Below are 18561 nucleotides of genomic sequence, written 5' to 3' on the forward strand. Positions count from 1 at the left end.
GCGTGAAGGCTGGCCAAAGGCTCTCTGGAATTCTCTTCTTCTTTTTTTGATGCTATGATTTTTGGAGAATTTTTGTTGTTATTGTTGTTTTATTTTATTTTAGATAGAGGGCAATGGAGAGAAAAGAAGGAGAGAAACATCAATGTGTGGTTGCCTCTTGCACACCCCAACCGGGGACCTGGCCTGCAAATGAACTGGCAACCCTTTGGTTCACAGGCCAGTGCTCAATCCACTGAGTTACACCAGCCAGGGAAGAGCCTTTTTTAGTTGAGGTATAACTCACATAGAGCATTATATTAGTTTCAGGAGACCAACATAATGATTCAGCATTTGCATGTATAGCAAAATGACCACCACAATAAGTGTAGTTAACATCCATCACATTATGATGCTGTCATTTGAAGAAGAGAGTGTGCTGAGCAGCCTGGGGCTATGATTCTGCCTCTGCACCACATTTCCTGCTAGACAGGGCTTGGGTCTTCAGGTTTCCATAACATCACACTCTGTCCAGGCACATCAAGGAGTCCAGCCTAAAATTCTCAAATATGGTCTTATTTACTTTGCGAACTAATCCAGGCAAGAGAGCTAAGACCTAGAGAAGAAAAAGAGACAAGAGGAGAGAGTAGGGCAGAGAATGAGAAAAAGGGGAGAGGAATAGAAAAAGGAGGACAGAGAGAGAGATTGAAGGCTAGGGACTACTTCAAAACAGCAGACAAATGTCTTTTTCCCCATATTAAAAATCTGCCTGCCAAAATGAAAAGGAATAATTAGGGGCTAAATTCAAATCCATGCTCTATATCTTTTTAATGACATTTCACCAAGGTACAAAGCAGCATGTCTAGCTGAATGTTGGATGAGTCGAACCTTGTATTACTCAATATAAAGTACAGAATATGTAGTTTCATTACCCGTAAATTGTCTGGCGGTAGGCAAAGTTAACTTTTAACAGAAGCTGTTCTTTCATATTATACAGTGTAGTCGAGGATATATTCACTTTGACGTTTTGTTTCATCTCAATACACTGTGGAGTGGATTTACTATGAGACTAATTTAGAAGGGAGATTGTAATAGCAGGAAATAATGGTCAGCATCAGCTTTGCTTCAAATTATAAGCAGGATGAAAATTCAGGGAAAAATGGACATACACATAAAATTTGTAGATGTCAGTAAGAATGCTTCTTATATTTATATTCCTGATGATATTCTATGTCTCTTCAAACTTTAGTTTCTTAAAAGTCTACTCAGAAGGAAGATTTTATTGTTGAGAAAATATTATAGTACCTCCTAACATGATTATTTTGTCTAAAAGAAAGAAAAAAAAACACAGATTAAATGGTATATAAAAGGTATTTTTAGGGGGGAGAAAAAGGGGAAAAATGGGACAACTGTAATTGAATAACCAAAAAATAAAATTAAAAAAAAATAAAAAAAGGAATAAAAATAAAAATAAAAGGTATTTTTAGAGTTCAGCCTTGGGAAAGAAAAAAACGCTACAACTTAAACGTTTAAAAACACAGTTTAAAGATGATTGATTTGACTAATACACAATAAAGTCATTATAAAGTGAATTCCCCATACATGAAATTTAATTTTACCTATAGGATTCATCACTCATCACAGAAGTTTTATTACATTCTGGTATCAGATGCCATTCTCTCACTTTTTGTTATCTCTTCTAATAAGATCATGCTGGTCAGCTGACATTTTGAGGCTCCAATTAAACTGATAATCAGTAAATGAAATCGGTAAAAGCCAAATAAAGAGAAAAACAAACACATCAGAGTGATAAGTGTAGTACTTTAGCTTCAATAACTTGGAATGTAAATATATCACAGAGGGATGTTTCAGCTGCTAAACTAATAAAACCCAGTCAATCAAATAGTAAAAGATATCGAGAAGCAGCAACAGGAAGTATTATAAGACCAGCACCCAGTGGAGCCACGGGAGAGAAAACCCGTCAGTTTATTCATTCACTTCCTTATCTGTATGGCAGTGGAACTTTTTTTTTTTTTTTCGTCTTTGCATTTATCTCTTGCCTGAATGACTTCAATTTCACTTAGATTAGGACAGAAACTTCAGAACAGCCGGTTAATCCATCCTGTCTTCATGGGCAACTGAACAAACAGACCAATATCAGTGTAAAATTGTAATTCTGGAGATTAATGTTGTCTTTCCTGTTTGCAGTGAACTTGACCTCCTTGCCTTTTTTTATTTCCTTTTTCAGCTTCTGTCCAGGGTCCCTGGGAGAGAGCCATCTCACCAAACAAAGTGCCCTACTATATCAAGTAAGTTGGAAGCGTCATATTCTTTAAGGGACATTTATGGTGGCTAATCTGTATATCCACAGATGAATTTATTTTTAAAACGTGACATTAACCTGGCCTGTAATACCTAGTTCTTTCTTCCCCAAGGAAGCTTGCTTGGGTAAGCAACTCATGCTTAAATTACCACTGCAAATTTGCTGATGCAATAGGGAGCTGCCTGGAGGAAAAATCATTTCATGCAGCCTGTGTGTTGTGTTGTGATTGGAGGAGGTGTGGATTTTTCACAATGGAAAAAAAAAAGTGGCTGATAGTGTTATTGACACTGGGAGTGAATATTTAGAAGAACAATTGACTATATCGAGGGGTTTTCCCACATTTCTTCTTCAGACAGAGATGGAAGGTCTCTGCAGCTATATGTATGCAAACAGTTTTAGGAGAATAAATACTTCATGAACCGAAAAGGCAGTCAGCGGTGGTCCTGGATTTGTGGAGCAGAAGTGTTCTTTCTCAAGATATAGCACTCAGCATTTTTCACATCACAACAACAGAGTGATACCGTTTTCTGGATTTGTTTGTGTCCCTCAAAGGAATACAAGTGCTTAGAAGCACCTTCTACAGGATGTGGCGTGAAATACACTATGATGCGTTGGGTCGACATGGAAGAGGGAGGGAAGAGAGATGTTGTGTTTTCGTGATACCATACCAGTATCTCATCAACTGTGCGAGTCCAACTTCAATTTAACTTGGAATCAGCTATCTCAACAACAATTAAAAGGAATCAGATTCACGAACTAGACTTCGATACCAGCTAACACTTTGAACTTCCCTCTGCCATGAGTCTGACTAAAAATATTACATGTTTTTCCATTTGGTCGGCCTGCCATCTTTTATCAAGTCTGATTTTGTTCTTCCACTGAATTCTTCATAATTCATTTCTAAAGCAATAGCAGCACTCCTAGATCTTCATTACTCCAGTTCTCTAGAAATTTGATTTCATGCCTTAATTTTGTTAACTCAGGAGAATGGGGGTGAGAGGACTCTTGGCTCTTCAAGGAAAGACACATCCTTTAGAAAGGGTTTGTCCTATTAAATGTTTGCAGACAACATGTCTCCTATCTTTAAAAAGTCTCCTTTAATATGCTTTGATTCTGCTGTTCAATTTTCTTGTTTTCAATTTTTATTTTATTTGTTATCTATAATTATTGATTTGGTCATTCTACATATTTTAAATGCCCATTTTAAATCATCTGTTTTGTTAAACATGCTATTGATTCAGACATGCACTGTATTGCTTTGCATCCACTATATATTTTATTCAAACCATCTTATTCAAACTCTTTCCAGTTATCTTCTACATCAATGTCTTAGTCATGACAGACTTAGTTCTGACTCAGATTTTGAGAACTGTCACTTCTTCAACCCATTTATAAAGCTCTCTCTTTATGCAATCTTTATGAGCTGCAATAAAGACTGAGAATCCTAGACATCTTTAAGCCATTATTCTCCAAATCATTACTTGTTTGGGGCTCATTAAAGGTCTCCTGGAGATTCTAGGAGTTGTACCCTCCCCCCTCCCCGGTCCCACTGTCCTTTCCTTAAATGCTTAAAAATTTATCTTCTTCTCCTTGATGTTACACTTACTACAAAAGATCCCAGTACCTTGCAGGAGGGAAGTAAAAATGAATTCAAGCCAAAAAATAAAAAGGAGAGAAACTCCGGAAAAGCTGTAACCCCCGTATCTTACTCTCTTGCTGCACTTCAGTGGAATCAGAGAGCACCTGCTCTCTATTTGTCCTCCTGTTTGTCCAGCTCTCTTCACCAACTCGAAGGTCATGGTAGCAGTAGTGGTAAGGGTGTGGATCTGGGAGAAAGAAAACCTGATTCCTAGTCCTGGCTCTGTTATTAGTTGATTGTGTGGACTTGAGCAAGTCACTCAACCTATGCAAATCTTGGTTCCTCATTTATATCATAAAGGAGTTCGGCTTGATGGCATCTAAGGTCCTCTTTAGCTCAGAGAATCAATGAGTGTGACTAATTTCATGGTCTTGTCCAAATTTAAAAACCTAAGATCTCAGCTTTTTCTCAAGTTTATCATTATTTTTATTTTAGTTTTTTTTTAATTTTAATTATTAACATAGTACACATAGTTTTAAAAAACACAGGAATTCTATCTTTCCACTGTTCAATTAACTTCAAATATGATGCTCACTCAACTCCAGTTTCTCCAGGTACCTATTTAAAGAGCTTAAATCTTGGCATATAATTAAGGACTATTATGCTCCCTAGTATAATGATAAGAGACATGAAACAGTAGACAGAAAAAAATCAATTCAAAGGTGAGTATAGGGGCCTTAAAAGCTTCTGAGGTGATCAGTTCCTTGAAAGGAGAAATGACATAATTTGTGAAAGATACCTCTGAAACTTTATGAAGACCAGTTCTCTCTACAATCTGTTTGAAAATAAGCATTATATAATTTCTCAAATTTACCTCTAAAACATTAAGCTATAATAGAGGGAGACCATATATTCAGAAAATATACATTGAATAGATTATTAATGGCATTTGTCATTTATTCCACATTATTCTTATCTACGGTATTCTATTTATAGTACATAACTTAAATATATATATATATATATATATATATATATATATATATATATATATATACATTTTTTGTCTTTCTTCTCTTGTCTGTGTTGCCTTCCATTCAAGAGTGTCTACCACACATTTCCAGCTGCAAAGCCTGGTATCTTCTCTGGATATTTTTTTAATGCTTTATAGTTTTTTCCTTTGCAATGCTGGAGTAAACTGATCATCGATCACCTAAATAACAAGAGGCTTCCACACCAAGAGCACAGTGCCAGTTAGTTGTTGAGCTGTGCTCTCATCCTTGAGGTTGTAAGTCATTAACAACATCTCCTGCTCTAGATTGCAAATCAGACAGTGTTTAGTTTGCGTCCTGACACCAGCTTTCCACACGATGCTAAGGACCTTGATTTTGATACTTCAAACTCCATGTTTGTCTAGTTTATTAGGCCATAGCATACATCATTGTTACAGTTTTCATATTCCCTCTCCCTTGGGGCCCTCTTATTTCTGCCAGCCATCTCTTTCAGTTTATTTGATTACAGTTTTCATTGCCACTGAAAAAATAATCACCAACAATGTTCAACCTGTTACAACTGCCTTTTCCACACTCTGCCATTTTGTAGTTTTTTTGGCCTACTGTCAAGCCCATGAAAATTCCAATATAATAGTCTTTAACCAGCTGCTGCATTCTGTTAGGATTTCTTTCACCTTTTTATGTTGCATGCTCCCATATGGGTAAACCAAATGGAGCCAAGAGCTAGGGCTCCCTTGCTTTCTTAATCAGTGAGAAAATTATTCTTCGGTATTCTGCACTGTCAAAAGAATTTAGGAATCCCCAACCTGCATGCAGTGGGTTCCGGCATAAATGGCATAGTAAGAGCACAAGAAATAGCAACCTGGTTCAGAGCACCTGGCCCCCAACCTCTGTCCCAGATGCAGGGGCCAATGGCTGTCAGTTAACCTAGCAGTGTGCATTTTTACAAATCAGGATGCCTTGTAAATCACTTGGCATTGAGCATAATCAGTGGTTTCTTCAACTTTTCCCATTCTCCACTCCAGCCTTTTCTTAGGCATATAAGTTTTGTAAATTTACTGATTCCTATATGAACACATAGAGGTATATTGCCGGTTCTCTTCAGTCTGCAGCCTTTAACCTCGAGAGGTAGCCCCAATTAAAGGCCATGGAATTCGGTGAATACAATTATATTCACCCAGGGTAGACTTGAATCTCATAGCCCCTCACTAAGCCCTTTTTATTTTCATCTTCCCAGTCTGTGAAATTCTAAGCTTTATTAAGTTTTTAGTCCTTAAATGAGGGATAAGCATTCCCCTTGATCATCTTAGTTGCTTTTCCTGGCTCTTTTTCAGCTATTATATCTTCTTTGAGATGTTGTGACCGGAATGGCCCAAATATTGGTTATTAAATTCATTAGCATTGTCTCGAATCTCCACTCACTCATGAAGAAAGTAAATGCTCTTCGCTGTCTCCCATTGCTGCAGAAACGGGGAAACCAATTGAGGTCATAACCTGTTCTACATCTATTAGTTCTAGCTGCAGGTTGGTTTGCTGCTACTTTTCTGTAATATCAGCTGAACTGTTTGACCTTCTATTTCTGTTAGTTGTCCCTTAGGAAGGATCTGATTGTTAAAAAAGCCAGTCCTTTTTTCCTTCAAAGACACTGCAGTTGCTAAATATTGGGAAACATTCACTAATGGAGTATACAGTTTTGTGCTGTATCTGGTGAGATCCTTCACACATAAATTTTTCTTCAAAATATACCTTTTAGCAGCTGACAAGACAATATGAAATAGCAGAAATGGTAAATAGAACAGGCATCAGAAGAATCAAAGTCACTTCCCGCTTTGCTGCTAAATAGCTAGTTGACCAAAGGTGAATTCACTTATATTCTCTGGGCCTCAATTTCTCCATCTGTCATCCCACAATACCACAAGTCTTTTCCAGTCCTGCCATTCTCTTGCATTATAAATATTGACTTTGAAATAGAAATTGTTTTTAACAGTTTTCCAGAGGAGTGGAAATGAATCTTCATATTGCCCTTGAGGATTCTTATTGCACCATCCATCTTATCAGGAAAGAAAGGACAAATAATATTAAGCCTTTTTACTTAACTGTTTAGCCCCACTGATAACAGGAAGCGGATGTAACAGAGAATTGGCTGTCTAATTTCAGCTGTCCGTCTTTGAGGATACTGGTGAATATCTCTGGGTAATTCAATTTGTGAAATTGCTGCCAAAAGCCTGGTGCCCTGACTTTTCAAAAGGCTTTAGTACACAGAGATAACCCAGAGGTCAGTCCTGGCCGCTGTGCTTTCTCTTCCACAGTTTGATGGTTCCAAAGGTCACATTAGCTGAGTCTCATTAAGCTCTGGAACCACAATGAAGGAATAGTCAGTAATGCATAATTGATGAGGGAAGCATGAAAACAATTCAGTTGAAGGTATTAGTGGAAAGAGAGTGAATGAGATGCTGCAGTGACATGCAGAGTCCTGGTTCCGGCCTTTGGTTGTGTAGACCTGGTCAGTAGATGTAGATGTTGCTATCTTCTGTGTCACAGGATCATCAAAAAAAATTTTAACCTTCTTTATAGTTCTATAAGCTGATACATATAACCTTGAGTGAAATAACAGACTTCAAAAGGGTAAGTGCTGTATCTCTTTTCTCTAGCATAGTGCCTCACAGATGGCATGTGCTCAGTAGATATTTGAATGAGGGATTGAACACATACCAACAATTCTACATGCTTTGCAGGTTTCTGGCTCCTTCAGAAATTCTTCTAGTGTCTGTGTGTCAGTGTGGATCTACCGCCCGACTGTGTCTCTCATATCCTCTAGACGTCAACTTCAATGTTAGAAAGTGTGCTGAGTCTTTTATAAAGAGTTTATGTCACTTATTACTTGGTGCCAAGGAGACAATCCTTAGCATGTGTGTCTGAATGCTACCTAACAAACCCTGAGGTCTATAGATTTCTCTTGCCTTTATCTAAACAATATGATTTGGGGTGTAACTCAGCCAACCTGGGACTGAGTTTCCCCATCCACAATAAGGAAATAGAACTAGATAATGCCTGAGATCCCTCTGAGGTATGGATTTCTTTGTTTCAGTACAACCAGAGTCGTTTTCTTTTTTCTCGATGTCACCCATGATGCTGCTTCTGGTTTTTCAGTGGTCAGTCGAGCTTGAAATTGATCAACCGCTGCGTTTCACTAACCATTTGTGTACAGGATCTACTTGGGGGCCTGAGATCTGATAGCCGCTGATTCTTAAGAGAATGGCATTGTTAACTTATCTTACAAAAAAATTTTGTAACATCCTGTATATGGTATATAATGCTTAAAGATGGAGACATAGATACATATACACATATGTGGGACAGCTAAAATATAATGGTGGGTGAAGGCCCATAATCTATTATGTCAGCATTACACAGGTGTAGCACAGGTACCCCTGCCTCACTCATGACACTCTTGGGAATGTGAAAGTATACATAGGATTTAGTTGGGTCTGTTTCCCCCCAAAAATAGAGTCAATTATTTCAGTTCTTCTTCATTTTCTTTCTTTATATTAAACCCACTCTTTCTTTCATAATCATGTGGTAGAAAAAAATATGGGCCGTGGCATCAAATAAGTCTGCATTTGAAACCCAGCTTTATTATATTCTGTCTCTGTTATTTGAAAAATTTACTTAACCTAATACCCATTCCGCTCTATGGCACATGAGCAATATTAATGAGCTTTCCTTCTCTGAAATTGAAGTCTGATGGACACTTACTAGATATTGAGTATGGGTTTGTTTTTTTAAGATTTTTTTTATTTAATTAGAGAGAGGAGAAGGAAGGGAGAGAGAGGAGAAAGGAGGGAGAGAGAGAGGGAGTGGAACACCAATGTGCGACAGATACATCGCTCAGTTGCCTCTTGCGCACCCCCAACCGGGTCCCCGGCCTACATCCCGGGCTTGTGCCCTGACCAGGAATCAAACCAGTACTCAATCCACTGAGCTACATCAGCCAGGGCAAGTGTGGGGTTTTTAGGAAAACACTCATGCAGATATATCCAGTATTAGCTACATGTTTGGAATATTTTCTAGGACACAAACGTATCCTTGGTCAAATTAGTTTATTTTCATTTGTGGAGTTTCCCACATAATTTAGGGTATGTGTGAATTTCCAAACATTCCTGAGCCTCTCCTAGGCTTCTCTAATTGCTTCTTATCCTGTTCCCCTGGGTAGCAGCACCCTGTGGCCTTCACAGAGGTCAGCAGCAGTCCGGACAACATTGGAAAATAACTTAATAACCCTGAACTGCCTCTCCACTTTGGATAATTTCCTTAGAGCATTAGTCCTTTGAACACTGGCCTGGTTGCCGAATATGTCCTTTTCGCAGCAGGAAAACTCCAAATCCCATTCAGTGTTCCCCTCCCTCACTCCAGAGGACCAGGTGGGGGAAGGGAGGGGCGAGGGGAGGGATTCAGTGCTTTTCTGGAAGAATGTTAGGATGCACATGCACAAGTAATTTCATTCTTTGAAAAAATAAACTGAGTGCCTTGTATAACTGAGTGTTGTCACATTGCAAAAATTTTAAAATCTTTGTACAAGATAGAAAAACATCTCTGCTTTCAGCAGTCTGGAAAGCGCCTAAGAACAGGTCCTACATGGGAGCTTAGCCTGCTGTCCGCATTCAGCAAATGATCACATCTGTGATATCATTAACTCCCGGGCGGATGAATCGGAGATGCTTCCCTACTCCGCCTGAAACTTTCAATTGCTTTTTCTGTTGTGTTTTTTTTTTTTTTCCCTCAACTTATCCACATCCATCTTGGTCCCCAAAGCCACTGCGTATCAGGTAGTCAGTGCCAAGAATAATTTTTAACTTGCTTTTTCATTGCTTTAGAAGGATTTTCTGTTGTTTTGTTCTTAGGGTTTGATCACTTTTTCTTGGTCCTGAGCTTTCTATAAAGGGAGTGTCTTATAGTTATTGTCCATATAATCTCCTAAACAGGACAAAAGTGGAGTTTAATGTGAGCCTACTAAGTGCTAAGTGAGAGACTAGCTGTGTGGTTCCCTTGATGAGGATAATAGCACCCCTTGCTATGCAATAAAGAAGAAAGAGCTGAGGCTCGGAGAGATTGATGGTGTACTCAAGTCATGCTAATAATGACCCAGCTGTGCATCATTTCCCCCAACCCTGTGACCTTAATTGGTTTTCGACCACCTCACCCCCAGACTAGGACCCCCAATCTTCATCCTCCACAGGCACAGGATCGCAGCTGCTTAGAGTTCTTCCCCCACCGCAGCTGTAGGGTAGAGCATGGTGGGAGTCCATAGCCTGCCCCTTGAGGGCAGAGGCCACTTAGCCAGGACACTGCAGGATGAGGGTGGGGACACACTGAGGGGCAGGGCAATTGAGGCCTGGGAGAAAAAAATTAAGAAAGCCCTAAAGAAGTGAGATTTAAAATAATAACATGCTCTCACCTGCTGCTCCCAGCTGTTTCAACCTCAGAGTATGGCTGGTTGATAGCTTGCCCTTCAGTATAACCAGGGGGCCGAGTCCACAACCGTGGGGCTGCCATCTTGGCAGCACCAACACTAGCTATTAGTCCTTCCCTGCAAGGCTAGTGTTTTTCCCTTGGCTTACCTACCCTGTCACCTTCTGCCATTACACACTTGCAGATACCTAAGGTTCTGTTTGCTGCTTTTGGCAATAAAGGGCCAAAGAAAACAGCAACAGCAAAGAAACAAAAACCTGGTCAGCTGTCTTCTGTGGAAGCTGAGAAAGCAGAGGATCTCCAACTCCCTTCCTGCCACCTCCATCAGGGCTAAGAGGAGCATATGGCTAAGACAAGTAACCTAATCAGTGCCACAGAGTGTGTTTTTCCTCGTACTCCCTCCTCATACTCCCAGCTCTAAGTCTCTGTGAAGAGTAGGATGTAAGCAACTCAGGTGGACTAGAACAGCTCTTCGGCACTAGAGCACGTCCTTAAGTTTGACACCATCCCCTCCTTCCAGCAATAAAGTCTCATCTTCCGCATAAGCCCCAGGCCTGTGGTGCCGGCTTTACAAGGCAAATGCTTATGGCCTATGGTCCTAAGTCCTGACTTCCCCAGGCATTGAGCATTCCATATAATGTACAGAAAATCTTATCTTATTACAAAATATCTCTTTTTGTGTTATTACAATTATATGGTGGCAAAGAAGTGTCTTTTATATTTTTCTCTTGTAATGACTTAAAAATCACCAAACCTATTTGGGCAATTCATATGTTTTCTTTTTAATTTTTTAAAAATTATTTTTTATTGATTATGCTATTACACTTGTCCCAATTTTCCCCTCCTTTGCCCCCTTCCACCCAGCACCCCCCACTCCCTCAGGCAGTCACCCCACCATTGTTCATGTCATGTGTATGTTTTCTTTGGCTACTTCATTTCTTATACTGTATTTTACATCCCCATGGCTATTCATATGTTTTCAAGGATAAAGAATAACATATTTCTTGAAGATTAAGAAAAATATCTGAATATATAGTCACCCTGTATTAATCTATATAAGTGCTTTATCAAATTTAAAACCAGATTAATTATTTTTCCTCACTCTTCCTTATATCACTGCAATAGGTACTTTTCTCCACCCTCCCTGCCTCCCCCCCCCAAAAAAAAAACAAATAATAGCAAAGAATGAATCCTAGGTAAAGCAAGAGGGGCAAAGCATAGGTAGGGCAAACATCAAAGGTGTAAATCTCTTTAGAGCTAAAATTAAAAGAAAAATTGTGAATACATTACAGGTATGTGTGCATGTGTATATACATATATATAGATATAAATATATCTAAAGAGAAAGAGGAAGGAAGGAGAGGGGAAAAGAGAGGAAGACGAGGAGGGGGAGGAAGGGGAAGGAGAGGAAAGGGTATTAGTGGCAGGCCTGTGATTTATTCCCTGGGGCATGTGGTGGCAATAAATGACCTCAACTCAGCAGACCACCTTATAAACATGTTAATGACCTCCCAGACCTTTTTGTTAATCTTGTTAATGGCATTCAACTAACACATGGATACAGGAAAGTCTCTATAAAAACTTTTTAGCAGGATATACTTGGTCTGATTACTTTACTTATTGTAAATAAACCTGGAATTTATGGATTTATGAGTCATAACTGGATGGAGACCCAGGCATGGTCACAAGAGCACTATCCTATTTTTCTCATTAACAGATTGTAAAATGGAAGCCTTTGGAAAAATGAACTGGCTTCCTTTCCCTGTCAGTGTTTCTGTAAAAATTGTTTTAAAAAATTTCTGTTAATATGAAACCAAAACATATCATAATGTAAAAGTACAGAGATATTTTAGGGAGATGTGTCTGCTTATTTGAGGTTTCTCTAGGGGAAGAATGTTTGATCTGTGCCTTTTCCTTATAATCCTTTAAATGGTTAGTAAAGATTAGTATTAGGTAAGAGACTATTATTTATGAGTCCAGTTTCAAATTCAACCCTTTATACTTACACAATATGTATATCTTTTAATTTAAAAAGTCCCTTTGCAATGAAAGAAAGGGAAGAAAAGCAGGATGAATGTGCCAATATACTTTCCCTTACCATGTTGTCCCCAGTTCTAGGAAATGATTGTTCTAAGAAAAGGCCACAGTCAAGATTAGCGAGAACTGTAACAGCTGTACATTTCTACATAGAAAATTATGTAAATTGGGGGGGGGATTATATAAATGACATTTAATATTTTTAAAGTTACCTTGGACTCTGTCTTAGAGATAACAAGGACCTTTGTAACTGCCTTGGAGTCCTAAGTCATCTTTATTTTTTAACTTTTGAAAGGTTTTTGTTAATATTCATCTCTCTTGTCTCCTCATGAACTTGTTAATGTTTCTTCCTTATACATCTTTGCATCCCCCTTAGCACTTTACAGTATTCCCTCACTTATCGTGGGTATTACATTCTAGACCCCCCTGCGATAGGTGAAAATCCGTGAAGTAGGAACCTTACATTTATTTTAGTATTTATATATATATTAAGGCTTTATAAACCCTTCCCATACACTTATAAACCATTCCCAGTCCCTTATTATCCTTTTCCACGCTTTTATAAACACTGCTTATGTTCTTAAACATATTCTACACTCTTAAACCTACGTAACTGTAACAACATAGGTATACAGTACCGCAAAATCCCGCGATATAGCGAAAAAGCCACGATAAATAATTAGATATAATATTTTTTAAAATCCTGCGATATAGTGAGGCCGTGATGAGTGAACCGCGATATAGATAGGGACTACTGTATTTTCTCACACATATGAAATTGAGAATAAATGCTTGATACTGTGTTTTGATTTTGAGGATTAAGCACATTTTGGGGAACAGAGCTATGATCCTAATAGGTGTTCTTATAAAAGAATAGATAGTAAATTAAAGGCATTCCATATATGTTTTTATTCTAGGTAATTCCACTAGAGTTACTGCTCATTAAATTATATTTTAGAAGCAATTTCAATCATCATTTCATTCATTTTTCTGTATTTCAATTGATTGAGAACAGAAAGAAATGCTTGATGCAGTTGGTTGCCTGGTTGAACTGTCCTATAAAGTGAAAATCTTTGAAAGTTGCTATTTTAGAGAAAGTGTTATTTTTAAGATTTTATTTTGTTGTCAGAGAGAGGAGAAGGGAGGGAGAAATAGGAGGAGAGAAACATCAATGTGCAGTTGCCTCTCATGCGCCCCCAACCAGGGACCTGGCCTGCAACCCAGGCATGTGCCCTGACTGGGAACTGAACCAGCGACCCTTCGGTTTGTGGGACGACACCCAACCCAAGTGGGCCACACCAGTCAGGGCTTAGAGAAAGTATTTTGAAGTGAATACATTCCTTTAGCAGCTCCTATTTCCAAAACTCTTATGAGGATATCTTACAAAAATGCTTTCAAATCCTGTTTCTATCAAAATGCACAGGCTGCCTTCAGGAGCAAGGTTGTCCAATGACTGCAGATAGGCCTATGACTTAATATTCAAAGATTTTGAAAGAAGTTGGGATGAGGTAGCTGATAGAGTCTGAGAAGCTGAAGCAGAGCTTCCAGGGGGGAAGAAAAGACCACAAGGGTACTATTTAGTTATACTCAACCATTTCTTGCCATTCTCTGGTAAATGTTAGTTGTCATTCTTAAGCACATAGAAAAATAAATTAATTGCTTAATGTTTAATGTTGTTTTTTTTTAAAAGATAGCCTACTCTGACCTGTGTGGCTCAGTTGGTTGGGTGTTGTCCCACAAAGCAAAGGGTCATCAGTTCGATTCCCTGTCAGGGCACATGCCTGGGTTGTGGGTTCAGTCCCCGATTGGAATTCATACAAGAGGCAACTGATCCATGTTTTCTCTATGTTTCTCTCTCACACCGATGTTTTCCCTCTCTCTCTTTCTCCCTTCCTTCTCTCTAAAAATAAATATATAAAATATTTTTAAAATAAAAAAAATAAATCTTTTAAAGATAGGCAGTTTTGTTTTTTTTTTTTCCAAATACAGTTTTGTTTTGTTTTGGTAAGGGGAAAGGCCTCTCGTTATATTTTCTTAAATAAACTTTATTATCAAGGAACTTAGAGTTATTTATCTAACTTGTGTTTTGTATACTCAGCCACCAAACCATTTCTTTGTACTGTAAGCACAGCGGAGTAGCAAAACTCATCCTTCCTCTGCTCAGCCTCATTCATCATCAACAAAATTGCCAATTATATTCCAAGTCCTTGACTGTATTGCTTGAGAAGATGTATAAGCTAAAAGGAAGCAGCTCAATGTTGAGGTAGAAGCTTCATCTTTCTATACTGGCTGGTAGATTCAAAGCATACTAATCTTATTTTGACTTGTGCACTGAAAAAAATTAATATAGAAGGATGAAGAAAACATCCAGACCACAAAGTCACTTTCCTTGAGAAGCTATCTGACTGCAACTGTAACTATAACTCAGGGGGTATCAGAGGGCTCAGATGTGGAACATTTCTTTAAAATTAAAACCTAAAAATCCTGATGTCTAATAGAATGGATAAAAATAGCTACCTCTGAAGGATCTAGGGATGAGCCGAGGAATACTGAATCATATCATCAGACAGTTCAGGCCATAGCTTTACACATAGTTGCTGTGGCCTGAAAATATATAGAATTAATTCAATAAAACACTGGGGAAAAAAACCAGCATAAACATAAAATATTTTAAGTTAAAATCACTGAATAAGAACGGGGAAAAAAATCCCCCAGCAAATCAATATTGTTTGAGGAAGCATGGATCCCAGACCAGCAATATTTTTATCCAAATGACGTCTAGTTCATAGTGAACAAACACCTTTATCACCAAGTTTTATAAATAGCAGATGAAGAAAGGAGTACAGGTTGTTGGATATACTTCCCAAAGATGGTAACTTTATTCAGAGTTTCATGCTTGACTATACCAACTTCTGTTGAATTTATTCAGAGCACTTTGTCAATTTAGGATTCATTTTTTTTTTATTGTCCTTGCCTAAATATATGTATTACAAAAGAAAAATAGAGATATGGTAAAATAATTACAAGGCTAATAAATACTGGTATCTGCAGTGAACAGATTATTAGTGTTGTGTAGATTAATAATGTACCTAAGGAAATGTGTGAGAAGTTTAATTTGGGAAATAAAACACCAAAGTAAGGCAGAGATGAAATAATAAACCAATAGGAAATAAAATTTAGGCACAAGTGTATAAAGATGTAAATTCTACATATGTTGTAAAATAATATGTATGCCCTTACATAATTGTGTTACTCTTTGAACCTCGTACTCTGGGAAATAAGGGGAGTGATACTGAAGACAATTGCATCACTTCTGCTTATAAATCAATCAGAGGATATATAAGCCTCTCTGAAGTATATAATATACATTATAAAGGTATAATTTAATCCTTTTTTTCATTTGAAAACTAAATTTATATAAACCCTAATTGGGCAATTCTTGATACTTTGACTTAAGTATTACAGTAAATACATTTTTCTAATTTCCAAGTATCATGTATCCTTTTCAAAGAAAGAAGATAATCCTTTAAATTCCTAACTACCCGGGACTTCCTGTGGTTGTCTTCTGCAATAGTTCAAATCATACACCCATAAAGAACAACAAAAATATCTTGGCAAACAATATGTTTTATTTGTTTATTTCAGTGTTCACAATATAAAGTTCACAATACCCTTATTGCCAAATCTGACTTTCAATTTTGTTACAAATGACCAAAGCATCCCTGGTTTGTAAAGAAGAAGGTTCTGGAACTTGAACCCTGAATATACTTTTTCTGCAACCTCAAAGAAGAAATCTTTTGGAATACAAACACTGTCCTTTCTTAGTGTCCCAGGCAAAGTCTGATAGCGGTCTTTCATTTTTGTTCTGTTTTATGCTGGTGCTTTGTTATAGTAGAGGTTGAGCCCAGACTGGATTCGCAGGACATATTGACTGCTGTGAACATACTTGGTGGGACATATGGGATGAGGGGGCGAAGAACCAGAGTGGAAGGAGAGGGACCAATAGATGCGTGGAAAGCACTGGTGGTGGATTAAGTCTAGATAATGGTAGCAGTGGAGATCATGAGAAGGGGTTGGAGGAACATAATCGTATTTTGGAAGCAACAGGTCTTGCTGAGGTCAGGGGTGAGGAGAGGAGGACAATACAGATGTTTCCTGGGTTTTGGGCTGGACCAGGTACCTGAAGATGCACAAGGTTGGTAGGTAAAATCAAGAGATCTGTCTTAGACACCGCTGACAGCACCAAGGGGTGACTTGAAGAGCTTTCCATCTCCAGTAATTCCCACTGGCTGCTCTTTATCCCAGGCAACAACAGGCAACCATATAATCAAAACAAAAGGTTGAGTTTATCAACTAGGTAGCCATTCTTCTATATAGAAATCCTGGAGCTGCCTGGGTTTAGAAATGTTAAGTTTAGGCACCTATTGGGTATCCGAGCATGTAGCTAGAAATATGAATTTGAAGCTCAAGAAAGGAGTGAGGCCCAGGGCTATAACTTTTAACGTTATCAACATATATAGAACTATGGGATGGGATGTCATCACATTGGGATGAAAGAGGAAACCCTAGGACTTTTCAGTATTAAACTTGTCTCTCCTCTGCCAAAGGCACATGTGTTAACAGATTTTGTAAATTAATTAATCAAACTATTTTCACTGGGGTCTACCATGTCAGATAGTGTTGTATGAGTCACCAGAGATATGGTAATGAGCCATACAGGCATAGCTCTTGCCCTCCTGGAACTCCTGAAACTCCTGGCCCAGTTCCTGTCCTTCCAGAGGAGGAAATAGACCTGAAACAAACAGGACCTGGGGCCTTAGATGAGCCAGAGAGGCAGGCAGTTGCCATTAGTAGTCTAGCATATTTTGACATGGCATGTTTTTGAAAAGAAGTAAAACTGATTATTCAAAACGTTTCATGGAAACGTAGGATGGACACAACCTACAAATGGAATTAAGGCCATGAAAAGATGTTCAACATCCATTCATTAAGGAAATGCAAATAATCAAAACCACAAGGAGATGCCACTTCACACCCAGTAAGATGGCTATTGTATTTTTTTTAAAAAACAAAACATAAAGTGTTCATGAGAATGCAGAAAAATTAGAACCCTGATACGTTGCTGGCGGACATGTAAAATGGCACAGCTACTGTGGAAAACCATTTGATAGTTGATCAAAACATTATGCATAGAATTACCATGTTATCATCAATTGAACTTCTAAGATACGTCATATATCCAAAAGAATTGAAAGCAGTGGCTCAAACACATCCTTGTACACTACTGTTCATAACAGCATTGTTCATATTATTCGAAAGGTAGAAGCAACAGAAATTTTTATCAACAGATGACACATAAACAAAATGTGGTATATATGTACAATGGAATATATTATTCAGCCTTAGAAAGGAATGAAGTTCTGATAATTATACAACATGGATGAATCCTAAGTGAAATAAGCCGGACATAAAAGAACAAACATTGTGTGTGAAAGAGATGAGTAGGGGGCCAGGGGAAAGCAATGGAGGAAAATTGAGACAACTGTAATAGAACAACAATAAAAAAGAAGTTAAAAAAAGAAAAATTAGTATGCTCAATACAAAAAAAAAAGAACATTGTATGATTCCACTCATACTAGATACCTACAACAGTCAAAGGCATAGAGATAGGAATTAAATTATTGGTTGCCAAGGAATGGGGTGACTAGGAAGAGGAAGGGGTTATAGTTGAATGGATACAGAGTTTCTCTTTGGGATGATGAGAAAGTTCTAGAAACAGAAAATAGTTGTGGTTGGACAACCTTGTGAATGTACCTAAATGCCACTGATTTCTGAAATCTGCACTTAAAAATAGTTAAAATGGTTAATTTCATGTTATGTATATTTTACCACAATAAAAAGCCCACCAAATAAAGGAATTAAGCAATGAAGTTGCTTATGATTTCAATAATATAGTTAAAATAATCTCTATTTTTATTGTACTTCTATATTAAAGATCTATATAAATGCATAAAAACATATATAAATAAGGTATCAGAGGTTTTTCTCTGGAGAGATTTTTCTTAGGCATCCAAGAATCTTTCCCTATGCTTTTGAAATCTATTGTGCAATTTACTTCCTTGAATTGGCCTGTAATATGTGAGTATAATACAGCTGCAGAGAGT

At 37.9% G+C, this 18561-nt stretch overlaps 1 protein-coding gene across 2 annotated transcripts in view; it reads left to right on the forward strand.

Moving 5' to 3' along the window:
- DMD (dystrophin) overlaps window positions 1–18561 on the forward strand; it is a 1939482-nt gene that overhangs the window by 1747182 nt on the left and 173739 nt on the right. For both annotated transcript variants that reach the window (XM_090265340.1, XM_090265335.1), the window contains one exon: window positions 2225–2285. In XM_090265340.1, coding sequence (XP_090121466.1) covers window positions 2225–2285 — 61 coding nt within the window. The remainder of the gene's footprint in view (window positions 1–2224; window positions 2286–18561) is intronic.

Source organism: Furipterus horrens, unplaced genomic scaffold (assembly GCF_987537825.1).
Source record: "Furipterus horrens unplaced genomic scaffold, mFurHor1.1.pri manual_scaffold_17, whole genome shotgun sequence".
Classification (NCBI taxonomy): Eukaryota; Metazoa; Chordata; class Mammalia; order Chiroptera; family Furipteridae; genus Furipterus; species Furipterus horrens.